This window comes from Dama dama, chromosome 11 (genome assembly GCF_033118175.1).
Source record: "Dama dama isolate Ldn47 chromosome 11, ASM3311817v1, whole genome shotgun sequence".
Taxonomy (NCBI): Eukaryota; Metazoa; Chordata; class Mammalia; order Artiodactyla; family Cervidae; genus Dama; species Dama dama.
The window spans coordinates 93047609-93063092 of record NC_083691.1 but is presented as its reverse complement, the minus strand read 5'-3'; the positions used below and the strand labels follow the sequence as shown (position 1 = coordinate 93063092).

Sequence of the window (15484 nt, the reverse complement as noted above, 5' to 3'; positions counted from 1 at the left end):
TCCATCCCTGGTTGGAGAACTAAGATCCCACCAGCTGTGTGGTGCGGCCAAAAAAGCAGGGGGTGGGAAGAGATGGGAGGGTGGGATTCTTCATTATCAATGTCAAGAGCATAAAACCCAGAGGCTCTGAGCTGGCTGGGGTGGCGAAGGAAGGGAGAGTGTGGCTCAGACGTTGAGTCACTTGGCTAAAATCATTCCAGGGTAAAGGCCTGCTGGATTTGACCCCAAGTTCATCTGACCCCAACACCCACACCAGCCCCTATGTGCCTCACCCATATTTCTCATGGTGCTGTTTCCTTGAAGCTGAGGATTACCTGACGCAGAGTCTAGGATGGAAGCAAACAAACTATAAAGTGTTGAAAAAAAAAAGCAAAAACACCCTTATCTCTATCAGTAACTTGGCCCATCCCTCTGGGCCTAATGATCTCAAAATTGAGTGGGAAGTGGCGGACAGACATCCACTGGCAAGAAGCGACACACCCTTGTCCTCACAGGAACCCAGGACCTACTAAAGCTTTCTGAGGCAGGTGTTTTTGCTAGCCACAAACTGGTGCTATCTCACACAATTATACCAAACTCCTGTTCCCAACTTATTGGACACTCCCCAAGTCCTCTCCGACAAAGAACCTCCTAATTAAGAGCATGCCCCTCCGAAAACAGACAAAAGAAGGGGTAACAACCCTCTATCAGAAGAAAATAACTCATAGTGAAGAGGAACCAGCCAGGCTTCCCTGTTCCTGAACCCTGGCCAGCAGTTAAGAGTCTGTCCTGCAATGCAGGGGATGCAGGTTCGATTCCTAGTCAGGGAAATAAGATCCCACATGCCATGGGGCAACTAAGCCCGCGCACTCCAGGGCCCGAGCACTGTAGCTGGGAAGCCTGAATGCCACAATCACTGAAGCCCGAGGGCCACAACTAGTGAGTCCATGTGCCACAGCATGACGCAATTGAGACCTGATGTGGACAAATCAATAAATTAAAAAAAAGAAAAAAAGGGAACTAGCAATAGAGTATTAGGTCTTGCCACCCTCCATCAAACTGCCCAGTGGTTTAAGATTCAAGTTTTCCCCTCTGGCAGAGTTTGTTTGCTGACTCATTTCCCATCCTGGATTACCACTGTGCCCACTTTCAGCGAGTGTTAGTCACTCAGTCGTGTCCGACTCTTCGTGACCCCACGGACTGTAGCCCACTAGGCTCTTCTGTCCATTGGATTTCCTAGACAAGAATACTGGAGTGGGTTACCATTTCCTTCTGCAGGGCCTGTTCCTGACTCAGGGATCAAACCCAGGTCTCCTGCATTGCAGACAGATTCTTTACCGTCTCAGCCACCAGGGAAACCCCACTTTCAGTGAGGTTCTTATCAAATACATAAGGTCAGCAAGATAAAGGGATTTCAATTTCTCCTGGGAACTCACCCATCCCAGGGAAAGGCTGAAGAGGCCTAAAACAGCATCTGAGTAACTAACGGCCTGAACGTGATACTCACCATCATCACGGCTGATGGGACATCAGTAATGTGTTTGAGCAGGCCATAACTCCTGCATTGTTCAAGTCACCCACTCCCAATGTCCACGTAATTTGTGAGGGATGAGAGCCAGTTGGATTTCCCAACGGTTTATTTTCAATCACCAGGTACTTGCCACTGATTAAAATAGATCACCACCTGCCCCTCCCATAGGGAGCTCAGAGCAGTGTGCCAACCAGTGCATAAAAGGTGACTTGCAAATAGAACAGGTCTGGTTTTGTTCCGAATTTTTAAGTAGCAGTACCCTTTAGTCAAAGGCAACTGTGTTCAGAAGTGGCAATGCCCTGCCTTGTTAAGGCTGAAAACTGGGCCCACCTCCCGACCCTAGGGCTTCCTCAGATGACTAAACCGTCTTCTTCAGAACCACAAGCTCCAGAAGCTTTCTTTAAATAAGTAGCTTCGATGCTGTGTTCCCAGAGCTCTGAGGATCCTAGAAGGTGGCATGGTGCCATGACGGACTGCTCTAAGAATGTATGGCATGGACTCCAATTGAGATGACAACTAAAAATCTCCAGGTCTTGGGTATATAAGCCAGCAAAACTAACTTTGCCAGACAAACATTTCAAGGCACGTATTTCCTACATACCTGGAAACACCACAGTCATTACCACATCTGGCAGTCTCTTTTTAAGTTCCAAGATTTCAGATACTTCATTATAGCACACCAACTGGGATGCTGAATGCAAAAATGTATCAATAGAGAAGCATAATTGGTCCCTACTCCAATTAAAGGGCCTGGGGCACATAACATTTTTTAAGTGCCCCCCAGAACTGCCAAAATATCATCAGAGAGCACCACTCTGGTACTTTTATACTCAGGAAATGTTTCTTAAGAAACTCAGAGCTGTTATACTAGTTGTGAAAGATGTGAAACCACTCTTCAAAGGATTCAAATATGATTGCTACAATAATGTGTAGGCACTGAGTGTGTAAAGGTTTTCAGGCAGGCCAACCTGGGTTCAAATCCCATTTTAACATCTAGCCATATTATTAGCCATATAATTGGGCAAATTATTAGAAATCTGACATTGGGATTTCATCATCTGTTAAAAAGGGACAGTAATAATATCCTATCTAGCCAGCACCTCCCCATCTCTCCCTAGGACACGGGGATAAAGACAAACAGACACACATAGTTTTTGGTCAAGGATCAATGCAATGAAGGCGTAAGGTGTTTGGCACAATGCCTGGCACATGTAAATGTTTAATAAACTCCAGTTATATGATTATATGACTATATGGAGGCTAAGCAATACAATCTTCATTTTATATTGTAGGTACCATATAAATCCACTTATTAAACTGCATGTATGAAAGCTATTGATCTATGTCTTTACTACACAGCTGTTGATACAATGCTGAGTAACCAAGATAAGAGCCCCTGACAGGGTTCCGTGCCAGCTTCCATGTACCCTATCGCAGTCTAGTCTCTCTTTATCACATCATGTGCTTGCATTATGTGACCCCATATCATTGAGTAATCATTTCATCTGTTCAAGCCTTATGTCCCCAGGATAACTTTCACTCTTCAAAGATGGGACACAGGGTAGCTCAGCATACGGCTGCCCCACAGAGGACCAGACTCAGTGGGGACGCTATTAATGAACTGAATAGCTAGGCCTAAGTTACTAACACAAGAATGGATGCATTGTGCCAGAATGTTGGGGGCAGATAAACACAAATGCAGCACTAGCGATATGCCTAACGGCCCAGGCATTGAAACACAGCTGGCTGGGTTCAAATCCCAATGCTTCAATTTGCTCACTATGCAACTTAGGTTAGTTGCCTAATCTGAGTCTAGTTTCTTCATCATCATCATCATTCCCTGCTCTGGAGGAAATTAAGTCTAGCTAGAGGATGGCTTAGACAGTAAAGAATCTGCCTGCTATGCAGGAGACCTGAGTTCGATCCCTGGGTTGGGAAGACCCCTTGGAAAAGGGAATGGCTACCCACTCCAGTATTTTTGAAGCTTCCCTGGTGGCTCAGACGGTAAAGAATCTGCCTGCAATGCAGGAGACCCAGGTTTGATCCCTGGGTTGGGAAGATCCCCTAGAGAAGGATTTCGTGGACAGAGGAATCTGGGAGGTTACGGTCCATGGGCTCGCAAAGATTCAGATACAACTGAGCGACTAACACTTTCACTTTTTCAGAGGGTAGAGATATACTCATCTGTAATGAACAATTCACAATTCAGGTAAGTGGGGAAGTATCAACAGATCAATAGAGCAAAACCTTCATCTTACTCCGCCTTGTTGTTGTTCTTCAGTTGCTAAGTCACGTTCGACTGCAACTCCACGGACGGCAGCACCCCAGGCCTCCCTACCCCTTCCTTCTCCCAGAGTTTGCCCAAGTTCATGTCCATTGAGCCGGTGATACTATCCAACCGTCTCATCTACTCTGCCTTAAGACATGCTTGTATCTAAACAAACTTGCTAAGACAACAAGGGCAATAAAGACACACTACAAAGATTGCTTGTTTCTAAGTTGGAATGCTGGGTGGGGTAAAAAGAACTTGCTAAAAATGTAAATTATTTAACAAATAATTAATTGGAATGCTGGAACATTTGTAGACTTTTAGTTGGGTTCTACTTGAGCTTTTTTTTTTTTTTTTTTTTTTTTTTTTTGAGCTTCTTACTATAATGGTACAAAGCAAATCCATGTTTACGGTCAATTTTAAAAGACAATAATTTGATTTGCTTTAGAAACTTCTGTTCAGCAACATGAGCCGATGTAAGCATGAATCTTGTGGCCTTGGAGTCAAGACTACCTTTGCTTAAAGTCCAATTCTGTCACTAACGGACTCAGGTGACTTTGGCAATCTCTTTTAGCCTTAGCTGTCTTATTTTTAAATTGGGAATATCTCTCTTGTAGAGTTTGCATGGAGCATAAAATAGATTGTTTACATAAACAGACATCATGGGTGATCATGAAATGATATCAATTATTCTTGCATTTCCTCTCAAGATGAAACTGCCCCTGAAAGCCATATCCCTGTGAGGCATAAGTAGATCCCAGTCGGGCTGTATCTGGGGTTGTGCAATCACATGCACAGCCAAGCTTAGGTTAGGGCTGCCTACTGGGAGCTCAAGATGGTGAGATTCCTGGCAGATACAAGTAAACAGTTTCTCTATTCAACTCTGCACTGCCAAAAGCAAAACAGGTAGGGGGAGTTACAGACAGTAATTACTGGGGCAAGTGGAACTCTCATACAGCATTGCTGGGAGTATAAAATAGCTTAACCACTTTGGAAACCAAAATTCAAACCATTTTGGTCCCGGAGTTTCTTATGAATTAAAACACATCCCAAACCCTATGACCCAGAAATGCCACTCTTAGTTGTTTACTCAAGAAAACGAAGAAAATGGAAACATATTTCCACATAGAGGCTTATGCAACAATGTTTATAGTAGCTTTCCTCACCTTAGGGGAAAATTGGAAACAGCCCAGGTGTCCATAGAATTCATGTCATATAGGATTCCAGTCACACCAGAGAATCAGTAACCAAAAAGGAACTACTGATATACACAACATGGATAAAGCCTGCATTATGATGGGTAAATGAAGCCTTGTATAAAGAGTAACTACCGTATGATTGTATATAACAGAAGTTCTGAAACAAGAAAAACTAGTAATACATGTGGATTTAAAACAGGGACTGCTTCTGGGGGTTGGGGACAGGAGCTGCCTGGGAAAGTGCACCAGGGAACTTCTGGGCTGATTACCATGTTTTCTATCCTGATAGATGTTGTATTAAATAGGTGCATGTATTTGTCAGTTCATCAGATGATATTTAAGGTTTGCATCTCGTACGAAATTTTACATCAAAAGATAAAAGGGTAACATTGACCTCTAGTTAATAATGAGTACGCTGAAGTTTTAGGGTTGAAATGAACTGATTTCTATAATTTACTTTGCAATGCCTCAAATAAAACAAGCTAGACTGAGAGACAAAAGGATAGAGGAATGTGATAAAAACAGATTTGGTTAAAATATAAATGTAGACTCTAGGAAGTCTGTATATGGATGTTCATTATGTTAGTCTTTCAACTTCCTAAAACTATCTTAGAGAAAAAAAACAAATCAGGAGCATTTTTCATATACATACCCTGCTGACACCAAATTCAGTCACCAAGCAAGATATTTTTGTTATTGTTTAGTCGCTAAGTTGTATCCGACTCTTTTGTGACCTCATGGACTGTAGCCCGCCAGGCTCCTCTGTCCGTGGGATTTCCCAGGCAAGAACACTGGGGTCGGTTGCCGTTTCTTCCTCCAGGAGGTCTTCCCAACCCAGGGATCAAACCCTCATCTCCTGCACTGGCAGACAGATTCTTTACTACTGAGTCAACAGGGGCAGACTACTATCCACAGGGTTCCAAAAGAGTCAGACACAACTTAGCAGCTAGAACAACAACAAAGATATCCTTGGATCATTTATAAATATTTCATTTTTATCTGTCCCAATTATGTTTCTTTGCACTGCATGGCCTACACAACCTATGAAGCACAGATATTTTCGAGTCAGCCGCCACGGGGTTCTGGCTGTTGACATTCCCCTCCTTCTCACAGAGAACTCAAACCATAATTTGGAGGTTCTTTTTTCTTGGGTGTAATGGAGGCCTCCATCATAAATGAATGGCCTGAAACTTCCTGAAGTCTCTCCCACATTCTCTTACCAGGCCTCTGATTACCATTAGATAGCTAAGATCTGATTTATGAAAGCTGGAACTTGGTCCGTGCTCCGAAATGCAGGACCACCCATGATGGGGATGAGCCCGCACACATGCTCCCTGAGCAACGAAAATCAGTGCTGGGCGTGCATCTTGCTGCCGTGGCTGCAGAGGGCTGGGTTTACAGCACACAGAAAGCTACGTGATGACTCCCCCTTAATTCTGAGAGCCAACCCTCTGATGCGTCTCCTTTTTACAAATGAGAAACGGAGGAATGGGGCATAAATGAGCTACTCGAAAGCCTACCACTTGAATTCACACTCTTTTAAACCTAGAATTCTAATCTTTGCCCCTTGCCACACACTGCCCTGAAACCACATCTTACCCCTGGCAAGAAACAGCCAATTTTACAAAGGCCTGACCAGGACAAAACTGGGTGAGGAGCATTTAAGATAGTGGCTCTCACACTGCAAGCTGAAAAAAAAAATTAGTTAAGTCCTGACTACAGACAGTTCTAAAGTGTAGAAGATAATAGATTTGTGTCACATTTAAGAATAAACATTAATTCCTGAAACTCATTTCTATGAGTTTGTCTATCAACATTGTCTATCAACATTCCTATGTATGAGTTTCTTGCTGTGAGTATGTAGTCCAGAAAAGTTAGAAAGCCACTGACTGCATCCCTCTAGATCACAGCTTTAGATCTGAGGTTTAATTTCCCAGATTAGAAAAGTAACATGGGAAAGGGCTGATCCGGGTGCTGAAGAAGGCTAGCCTGGATCAGGCACCACTTGCGCAACGCCTCTAGTCCTCTGCGGGCTTCCCTAGTGGCTCAGAAAGTAAAGCATCTGCCTGCAATGAGGGAGGCCCAGGTTCAATCCCTGGGTTGGGAAGACCCCCTGGAAAAGGCAATGGCAACCCACTCCAGTACTCTTGCCTGGAAAAATCCCATGGATGGAGGAGCCTGGTAGGCTACCGTCCATGGAGTCACAAAGAGTCAGACACGACTGAGTGACTTCACTTTCGAGCCCTCTGCAGCAGAGAAGCACAGTCGCCGCCAGCAGCAACAGTGTCTGGACTGCAGCCTTGACCAGCAAGCAAGCGCATCAGCCAAGCCTCACAGGCTCTGTGACTGTGTCTGGAGAAAGGCAGCGGTCCTGCATACAACTCTCCCTCATTTCTCCTCTCAGCACTTTCCTGGGGTGTCAATAACAAAGAAGAATCTTCACTTCGGCAAGTTTTATTGACTGAAGAGTTAGCAGTCCTCACTGCCACCTTCCAGAACTCACAGCCCCCAGTTAACAAAACATAACACTCAAAGCCTTGATGTTGACCACGTTCAAGTATATTCCCTCATGTTCCCCTCCCCAGTTCAATTTTCTTTCTCTCCAGAAGCAACCCTATCATTTATCTGGTACATATTTGCCAGTTTATACCCTAACAATTTTAGGATGTGTGCATGAGCAACATATAGCAATGCTTGAAGGGATTTTTTTTTTTTTAATTACATTCGACTACTGTGAGGTACATATCCTGCTGTTTTCATTCATTTTTTTTTTCAGATGTATCCATATTTATACACTTTTTGGGGGGTAATATGCTGTATAGTATCCCATCATGGACAGTCTATAAACGGTTCCCAATACACTGTTATAAATTATAAGCAGCACTGCCATAAACATTCTCAGACATGTCTCCTCAAGTTCATATAGAAATTTGTTTAAGGTATAGTTGGAAGTAGAATTGCTGAGTTGTCATACACACGTATATGTAGTCACTGCCAACCTCACATTCCAGGCAAACCCTACCAATAACTTAATACAAGTCCTTGAGACTTTACACACCTGTACACACATATATATATGATCTTACCATGAATTTAGATAAAACTGTCTCATGGTGTATGCTGGGTTACAGAGGACTGTTTTCTGCATTAATTGACCAGTGCCCAGCTGATGAACATTATGGGTTTTTCCTTCATTACAGTAATTCAAGGACCTTTGCACAATGACACACACCGGAACTGCTGGATCTACCTCTCATTTTTACAAACGAGAAAAGGCTGAGTCTCAGACAGCTGGGGTGAGGAGCTGGCCCACGGACACCTCAGGAAATAGGAAATGAGAAATGATGGGGCTGGGGACCCCATTTCCTACAGTCTGGTCTCCAGTCCTCTAGGGGGCACCTGCTCTGCTTAAGTGAATAAAACATTCCAGTACACAGCTGGGGCTTCCCTTGTGGCTCAGACGGTAAAGAATCTGCCTACAATGCAGGAGACACAGGTTCAAACCCTGGGTTGGGAAGATTCCCTGGAGTAGGGAATGGCAACCCACTCCAGTATTCTTGCCTGGAGAATTCCAAGGACAGAGGCGCCTGGTGAGTTACAGTCCACAGGGTCACAAAGAGTTGGAAATTACTGAGCGACTAACGTAATACACAGTATCCCTTTTACATGTTAGTTGCTGTCTCCATTAGCACGGTAGAATCTGTGACCACACACTATAGCAATGGGTTCAAACTCTAAGAGGCAAGGGGAGATCTCCATGCTCCAATCTCAGGAAAGCAACAAGAACAGAAAAAGTTGGCCCCATACCTAGCTCTCCCCAATAAGCTTCAAAAAATTTTAACTGAGCATGTGCAGTGTGCTCTGTCGCTGAGTGGACAAGCTCATGCGTGCACGTACACACATCATGGATCAAGGGCAGCAGCCCTGATGCCTAGCCTTTGGCATTTATGAGTTTGAATCCTGACTCAGCTTCTCATTAGCTGTGACTGTAGACAATTATCTGACCATTCAGGCTCCCAACTCCTCATCTTAAAAAAAAAAAAAAAAAAAAGGTAAAATTTGTACACATCTTATAGGGTTTTGTGAAAAGTAAATAAATTACTACATTAAGTGCTCAGAAAAATCCCTTAGCCCATAACATATATCTAGAAAATATTTAGGATACTTGCTTAGTGCTAGTGCCTGAGACAAAGACAAGGTCCCTGGACTAAAAGAGCTAGTAAATTTATCAGAATGTCAAATAAAAGCAATAAAAGCGGGTGTGGCTGCCAGTCAGAGGAAGTGGCAGGTAGAGTAAACGTGCGCTTCCACAGGGCACACGAGATACATGAGAACCGGAGGAGGCTCCTCACTCAAGGAGCTCTCCGAAAGGCTGAGACACACTCACTCAGAGCAGTCCTGAGCAAGGTCACACCCTCAGCGCTGGGACCCAAGGTTTTAGCAAACACATACTTCTTTTAGGAACTGTAGAAAGGTGAGCCTCAGGGACACAGACATGATGGAAACTCTGAACGCACGTCGTGCATAAACAAGCCCTATCCCGTGACTTTCCCCACCCCGGGAGTGTCTCTGCAAATGCGGATCTTCACCAACCATCGGCTTCCTGGCCTGTCTCCTCTCTCGGGCGGCTCAGGCTCTGTACTTCCTAGTTCCCCCACTCCCCTGGCAGCTGCCTCGGGGCTCTCTCTCTCTCACCTTCTATATGCAGGTAGCCATCACACCCCCTTCACTCCTCGTGGCCCCAGAGACACTTTATCTCTAAAATGGAGGGTTGACATGAAGATTAAATGAAACAAACTGCGTGGCTAGTTTGTCTGCAGAAAGCGCTGGTACAACTTAGTTCCATTCCCTTCCCTGAGGATGCGGCCACCCTGGGACAGTTGTGCTCCACACCCTGGTATGATCTCTGAATTCTCTCTGGTCTCTGCCCACTACATTCCACCAGGGCCATGCCCCGTGCTCTACTAACCACCCATCCCCCCCCCACACACACTCTACACAAGCTGCTGACAACGTGCGTTACCACTCTGCTCTGCTCACACCTCTCGAAAACTTTCAGTACTCCCCAGTGCGTATTACTGAAGAAAGACTCAGTGTTCCAGGTATGCATGCAAGGTTTCTGAATCTAGCCGGAACCCACCTTCCGACTTCAGTCTCCCCATGACCCTTTTCTCCAGTTCAGTTAAATCACTTTTGGGGAGGTGCATCATGAAATACAGACTGCATCCAAATAAGGGGGTAAAACAAAGCTTGACAAGTTCTAATTGCACAATTTCAGAGACTTTCATACCTTACTATGTACCACGTCTCTTTTACATTATCCCAAGTTTATTTGGATTTCTAGTGGTCTTTATTCATGGAGTTCAAGAAACAATCTAGAACAATCTGTACCGCAATGATTCTCCAGCAAGCCTGTGGAATGTACCAGTTAGGTGGGCTCAAGAGTGACTGCCTTGGCGTATGGCCGTAATCATCTTAAGCATATTTGTTGTTTATGACCCGCACTGTATGCAGTCTCTGTGAAGGTATAAAAATCCCAAACTGAGCCAGGGGATGCAATCAAATGGCCGATGGCAGTACCCCAGCAGGAAGGACAAAGATTTACTTTTCCCTCAACTGCCAGGGCTGCCTCCTTTCCCAGTCTTCCCTCTATCCCATGCCATAGACTTCCATTCAAATCCCTACATGCTTAAATTAGCCAGCGTTGGCTTCTGAGGCATAAAACCAAAGAACTGTCACTGATGTGTATAGTTCTTTGGGTCCCTGAGCAAAGTCACCCAAGCCTCCCCTAGGCAAAGGAGCTCTCAGACCCCTCCCCGTGGGTACAGTACCTGTCCCGTCTGGAGTAGACCTCACAAACGTAGGCAGCATTTTCACTGAAGCCGTGGGGTGAGTGGTGGCTCCAAGCCCTTTCTCCATCTCCTTGCGAAACCGCTTAGCAACCTCCAGAAGGGTTTCATCAGAAAGACGCATGTGGTAGAGATACTGGTCAACCTGAAAGACGGGAACGTGAATAGTGACATACATGCTAAATGAATTATGGTATTCATTTATGTCATGGAACACCATTCAGCTTCTCAAAAGGGTAAAATCTACTAGGTACAGAAGGTTATTATTAAAGACTGTTGAACCAGAATCTGTGACAGGACTTTGTCTCAAAAAAAAAAAATTAACTAAAAATTAAAATTAGAAAAATGGTCTAATTTTATTTCTGGAGAATGGTGAAGACCAGGGGAAAGGCCAGCTAGGGGAAAGGCTCATCTCTTGTCCTCCACACTCAAGGCCAATCGTGCCAACCCTATTGCCCCTCACCACAGGCCAAGCAGCCGTCGCCTCCTCCCTAGACTAATAAGAGTCCCTGATTCTACTTTTACTCCCGCCGTCCATTTTCCATCCCCAGACAGAGTCTACACTATTCCCATGCTTAAAACCTTTCTGTGACTTCCCATCGGCACCAAATCTGAAATGCTTCCAAGGCCCTACCATACAGCCTGGCCTCTCCCATTCCTCCTCATCTTACCGGGTGCCTCTGCACTCCTTGTGCAGACCAGCCTTGGCTCCATCCCCCAACACACCAACTTTGCCCTTCCCTGCCGGTACGACTGTTCACACAAGCCACACAGCACCTCACTCTGCTCTTCATCTACAGATCCCTTACCAATCCTTCAGGTCTCTCTGCACAGAGGCCTTCTCTGATCTTCCTAATAAAACAATCAGGCCTCCCTGTTTTTTCCTATGAACTCAGACTTTTCCCTTCACATCACCAACCTCAATTTGGTAATATATATTCATTAGTGTCCAAATCATAAGCACCAAGGGCAAGAACCATGACTATTTATTCATGCTTGCATCCCTGAAGCCTAGCACAGTGCGTGACACACTGACAGAGGCTTGATACATGTGGTAAAGCAAAGGTCCTCCCCCATCCTCAGAGGCAGAGGCGGCTCTCCCTAGTCATTTCACTTATCTTGTTCTCAACATAAATTTATGTGAACTTTTCCCAGATTTAACTCTGGGAGAAGGAGAAACAACAGGAGTCCCCCTCAGACAGTCTGCTTCTTGAAGGCTCTCGTCTGCTCTGGCTGTGGATATTCCCAGTTTCCTTCGATCAGAAAAAGATCTGCTAGAAGTCCATCCAAGGAGGCACTCAAGTTTCCACAATATCCCTGTTCTCAGCAGCAATGTCCAGGCCAGGTTGGGTTGCTGGCCACGGAGATGGGGGTAGAATCGGGACCCTTGGACCAAGCTACAGCTGTGCCCTCCAGGTACAAGGGTGGTGGACCTGGTACTCCCAGCCTCACCAGCAAACTGGGGGATGAAGAGACCCTGTTCTTCCCCGCCCCCAAACTTCAGGATTCCCTTGGGAATCCTGACCGGCTTGGCTTGGCTGACGACCACTACCCCTGTTACTCCTGTGGGAAACACAAATAAACGCCCACCTGTCCTTTGCCCAACTCTGACCAAGAAGCATACACATTTACAATTAGCTTTCCCAGACAAATGGGCTCATTAGTATTAATAGACTATTCTATTTTCCAGCACTTTTTCTTCGTCAGATCTTCTTAGAACCAAACTTTTTTGGTTCTAAGTTAAAACCAAAGCTTTTTAACCAAATTTTGAAGCTTGAGATTTCCAGAGAAATGGCAAAAGTTGTTTAATACTTTAAGGAAAGAACAGACCCATTGCCCTCTTTTGGGTTGGGTGGGGCAGGGTTGCAGAATTAGACAGAGAGCAAGAGAAACAGTCAGTCTTCTTACTCACATGTTCTCTCTTCCAGGCCACATCCTAACTCCCTGTGGGATTTGGGGTCCATCCCTCTCTCCTGAGTAATTATGAGATTGGCCCTTCTCGGATCATTTCAAACATCCTGACCACTAATAATCTTTCATCATTCTTCTAAAATCCCAAAAGTTGAAAGATCAGAAACTGGATAAAATGCTGCAAGAAGCTGTAAGCAAGACAAAGAAGAGACTGTGGTTAGTCAGCCCACCCCTCTCCGTCACTGTGATGTGGTTAAAACAGAACAAAATTGACAGACACAGTCCTCAGATGGGATGGAAAAGGACAAAGCAGGCCTAGAGCAGTGAAAGCCACTCAGCCACATCTCTACTCCCTCCCCAGCCAGCGGAGGGACGAGGCTTGTCATAGAGAGCTTTAAATTTGCAGAAATGATTCGTTTCCCGGCCAACGCACCAAAAAAAAAAAAATTTGCAGAAATGAGGATATCCCCAAGTTCCCTTGCTGCCAGCATTTATTAGAGAGCTACCGTAGACATCTAACTCCTTTGGTCTAAATCAGAAAGACTTCAATCATCCACTGTATGTCCTAATTTCAGGTTCATGGTACCTCAGGTCTGTGGGGCACTAGCCCCCTGCCCTGAGCGGGGTCACTGATGTGGGCTTCCTACAATACTGGGGAGCCAGGGTGTTCCTTAGGAGGTTGGCCTCCCCTACAGCGACACGTGAGGCTCCCAGGAGGAAAAAGTGTATAGGCTCAGACAAGTTCTCTCTCTGTTGGCACAGTGGGAGGCAAAATGCGGGAGACTCTGGGCCCAGAGCAACTATAACCACCCCAGAGGTCTCCTGCTTCAGACCCAGTGACACCCAGCTTGGCCTAGGAACACTACATTAGGGCTTAACGCATCTCAGTGCTAATGTACAAGTCCCAGCCACTAGACCAAACAAAGGCTAAATAAAGCCAAGCCACATCCAAGTACAACCTCATAATCAATAGTAATAACAGCAAACCCTTCAGCAAAACCTGTTCTCAAGGTTTTATACCCATTAACTCACTGAATCCAACCCGTTGAGGTGTTATTTTCTCCATTCAACTGAAAGGGGAAGGCAACATGCCCAAAATCACACAGATGCAAAAGATTAAGCCAGGGCTGGACAGGCAGCCCACTGTGCTCTTGTCCACTCCACTAGATGAATGCCCCTGAGCAGCAAGGTCTATGCAGCTCAAATGGCACTACAGTGCATTCAGGCTGGTCACATCCACTAAAAGGCCATCTTCTGAACCAGTCATCCCGCCACACAGACACGCACAGGGCTGCCCTGGCAGGTCTGAGGGCAGCAGACATATCTCTGGACGTTGTCATGGGTTTGACAGGTGACTAAGTTGGAGCTCCTGCCTTACTACTTTCCCAAAAAGAAGAGAGGCTCAGAAGCCTCGCTGCCACCCACTCCCGCCTCCATAGATGGCTCCAGATGTTGCAAAGGCTCCAGATGTTCCCTTGTGGGAAAGCTGAGCCTGTGGTGCTGCCCTGTTAAGGAGCCGCCCTGTGGAGTGTGAGGAGTGTGAGGTCCTTCTTGGAGTGTGAGGTCATGTACACAAAAGACCAAGATAGAATGGCCATAATTCTACTGTGGTCATGCTTAATTTAACTTTGATGTTTAAGCTGCTATAAGGCTTGTCAGAAATCTAGTCAACACTCCTCATCCTTAACTCTCAAAAGGACCTAACAAGTTAAAGGGTCAGCCTTTACTCAAATCATGTTGCCCTTTACCCAAGAGATTATAATCATTCTTCAGTGTTCAGTAACAGATGAAAACGATCATGATGATCACCATTATAGCAGCTAAACATTTACCAAGCATTTCTTACCTCCCAAAACCCACCCTCAAGTTTACTGACATGACTTCCATTGTCCTTTTGCAAAACTTCTACATCTCCATTTTATAGATCACTTGGTGAGGAGCACAGGTGTCTGGCTCTAAAGCTAGGCCCTTAGGACTACCACCCTCAATTTTCCTGAGGACCCTCCTCATCTGAGTGGGAACTCTCTGCTCTGCAGTTTCTTGGATGACCTCAGTGCTTTGATTTACTCTCCATCAGATGAGACCAAGAAAAAGGATACGGGACAGCTATGAAAAATGCAACTACAGCACCTTGGCCCAAACTTCCTCTCTTTGGGCCATAATGATGGACATGATGATGTATCCACCCTGAGTTTCTTAGGGCCACTCAGGAAGGAATGATTAATCAGCTGATGCTATAACTTCCTAACACACCACTGAGGCCCACCCAGCCTTGGCCAGCACTGTTGCGTTGAGTTGAGGGTAGCCAAGGGAAGCAGGAGGCGGAAACAGAAGCAGCCTCCAGAGGAAGACCTTTTTCCTGGGTTGGGAAGGAAGTAAATGCACTTGACAGAATCCTGCCAACTTTCACTCACAGTGCAACCAGAGGAAGGGAACACAGCGAAGGCCCAAAGTCATAGGAGAATGTCATTTAGGAGCTACCAAATGTACACAGCACAGTAACACTATGGCTAAAAATACTAACTCTTAGAGAGAACCTTGGGGTAATGACAATTCAAAATCCCATTGAACATAGACAGCATTTGAGTTTATCTTGTTTGTCCCTCTTACCCCAATAGTCAGGCCTACATCTGAATGCTTCCAAGCATGACAGGCTCCTCACTTCTCAAAATTGGTTAGCTTCTACTGTTGGTCAGCTCTAGTTGTTAGAAAGCTTTTTCTCTGAGATAAGTCTACTTTCTGATAA

The 15484-nt window shown here is 45.3% G+C and overlaps 1 protein-coding gene across 1 annotated transcript in view; it reads right to left on the bottom strand.

Annotated features, from left to right (window-relative positions):
* HK2 (hexokinase 2) overlaps nucleotides 1-15484 on the bottom strand; it is a 67159-nt gene that overhangs the window by 33492 nt on the left and 18183 nt on the right. The window contains exon 2 of the mRNA XM_061155828.1: nucleotides 10810-10972. Within this exon, the coding sequence (XP_061011811.1) occupies nucleotides 10810-10972 (163 nt within the window). The remainder of the gene's footprint in view (nucleotides 1-10809; nucleotides 10973-15484) is intronic.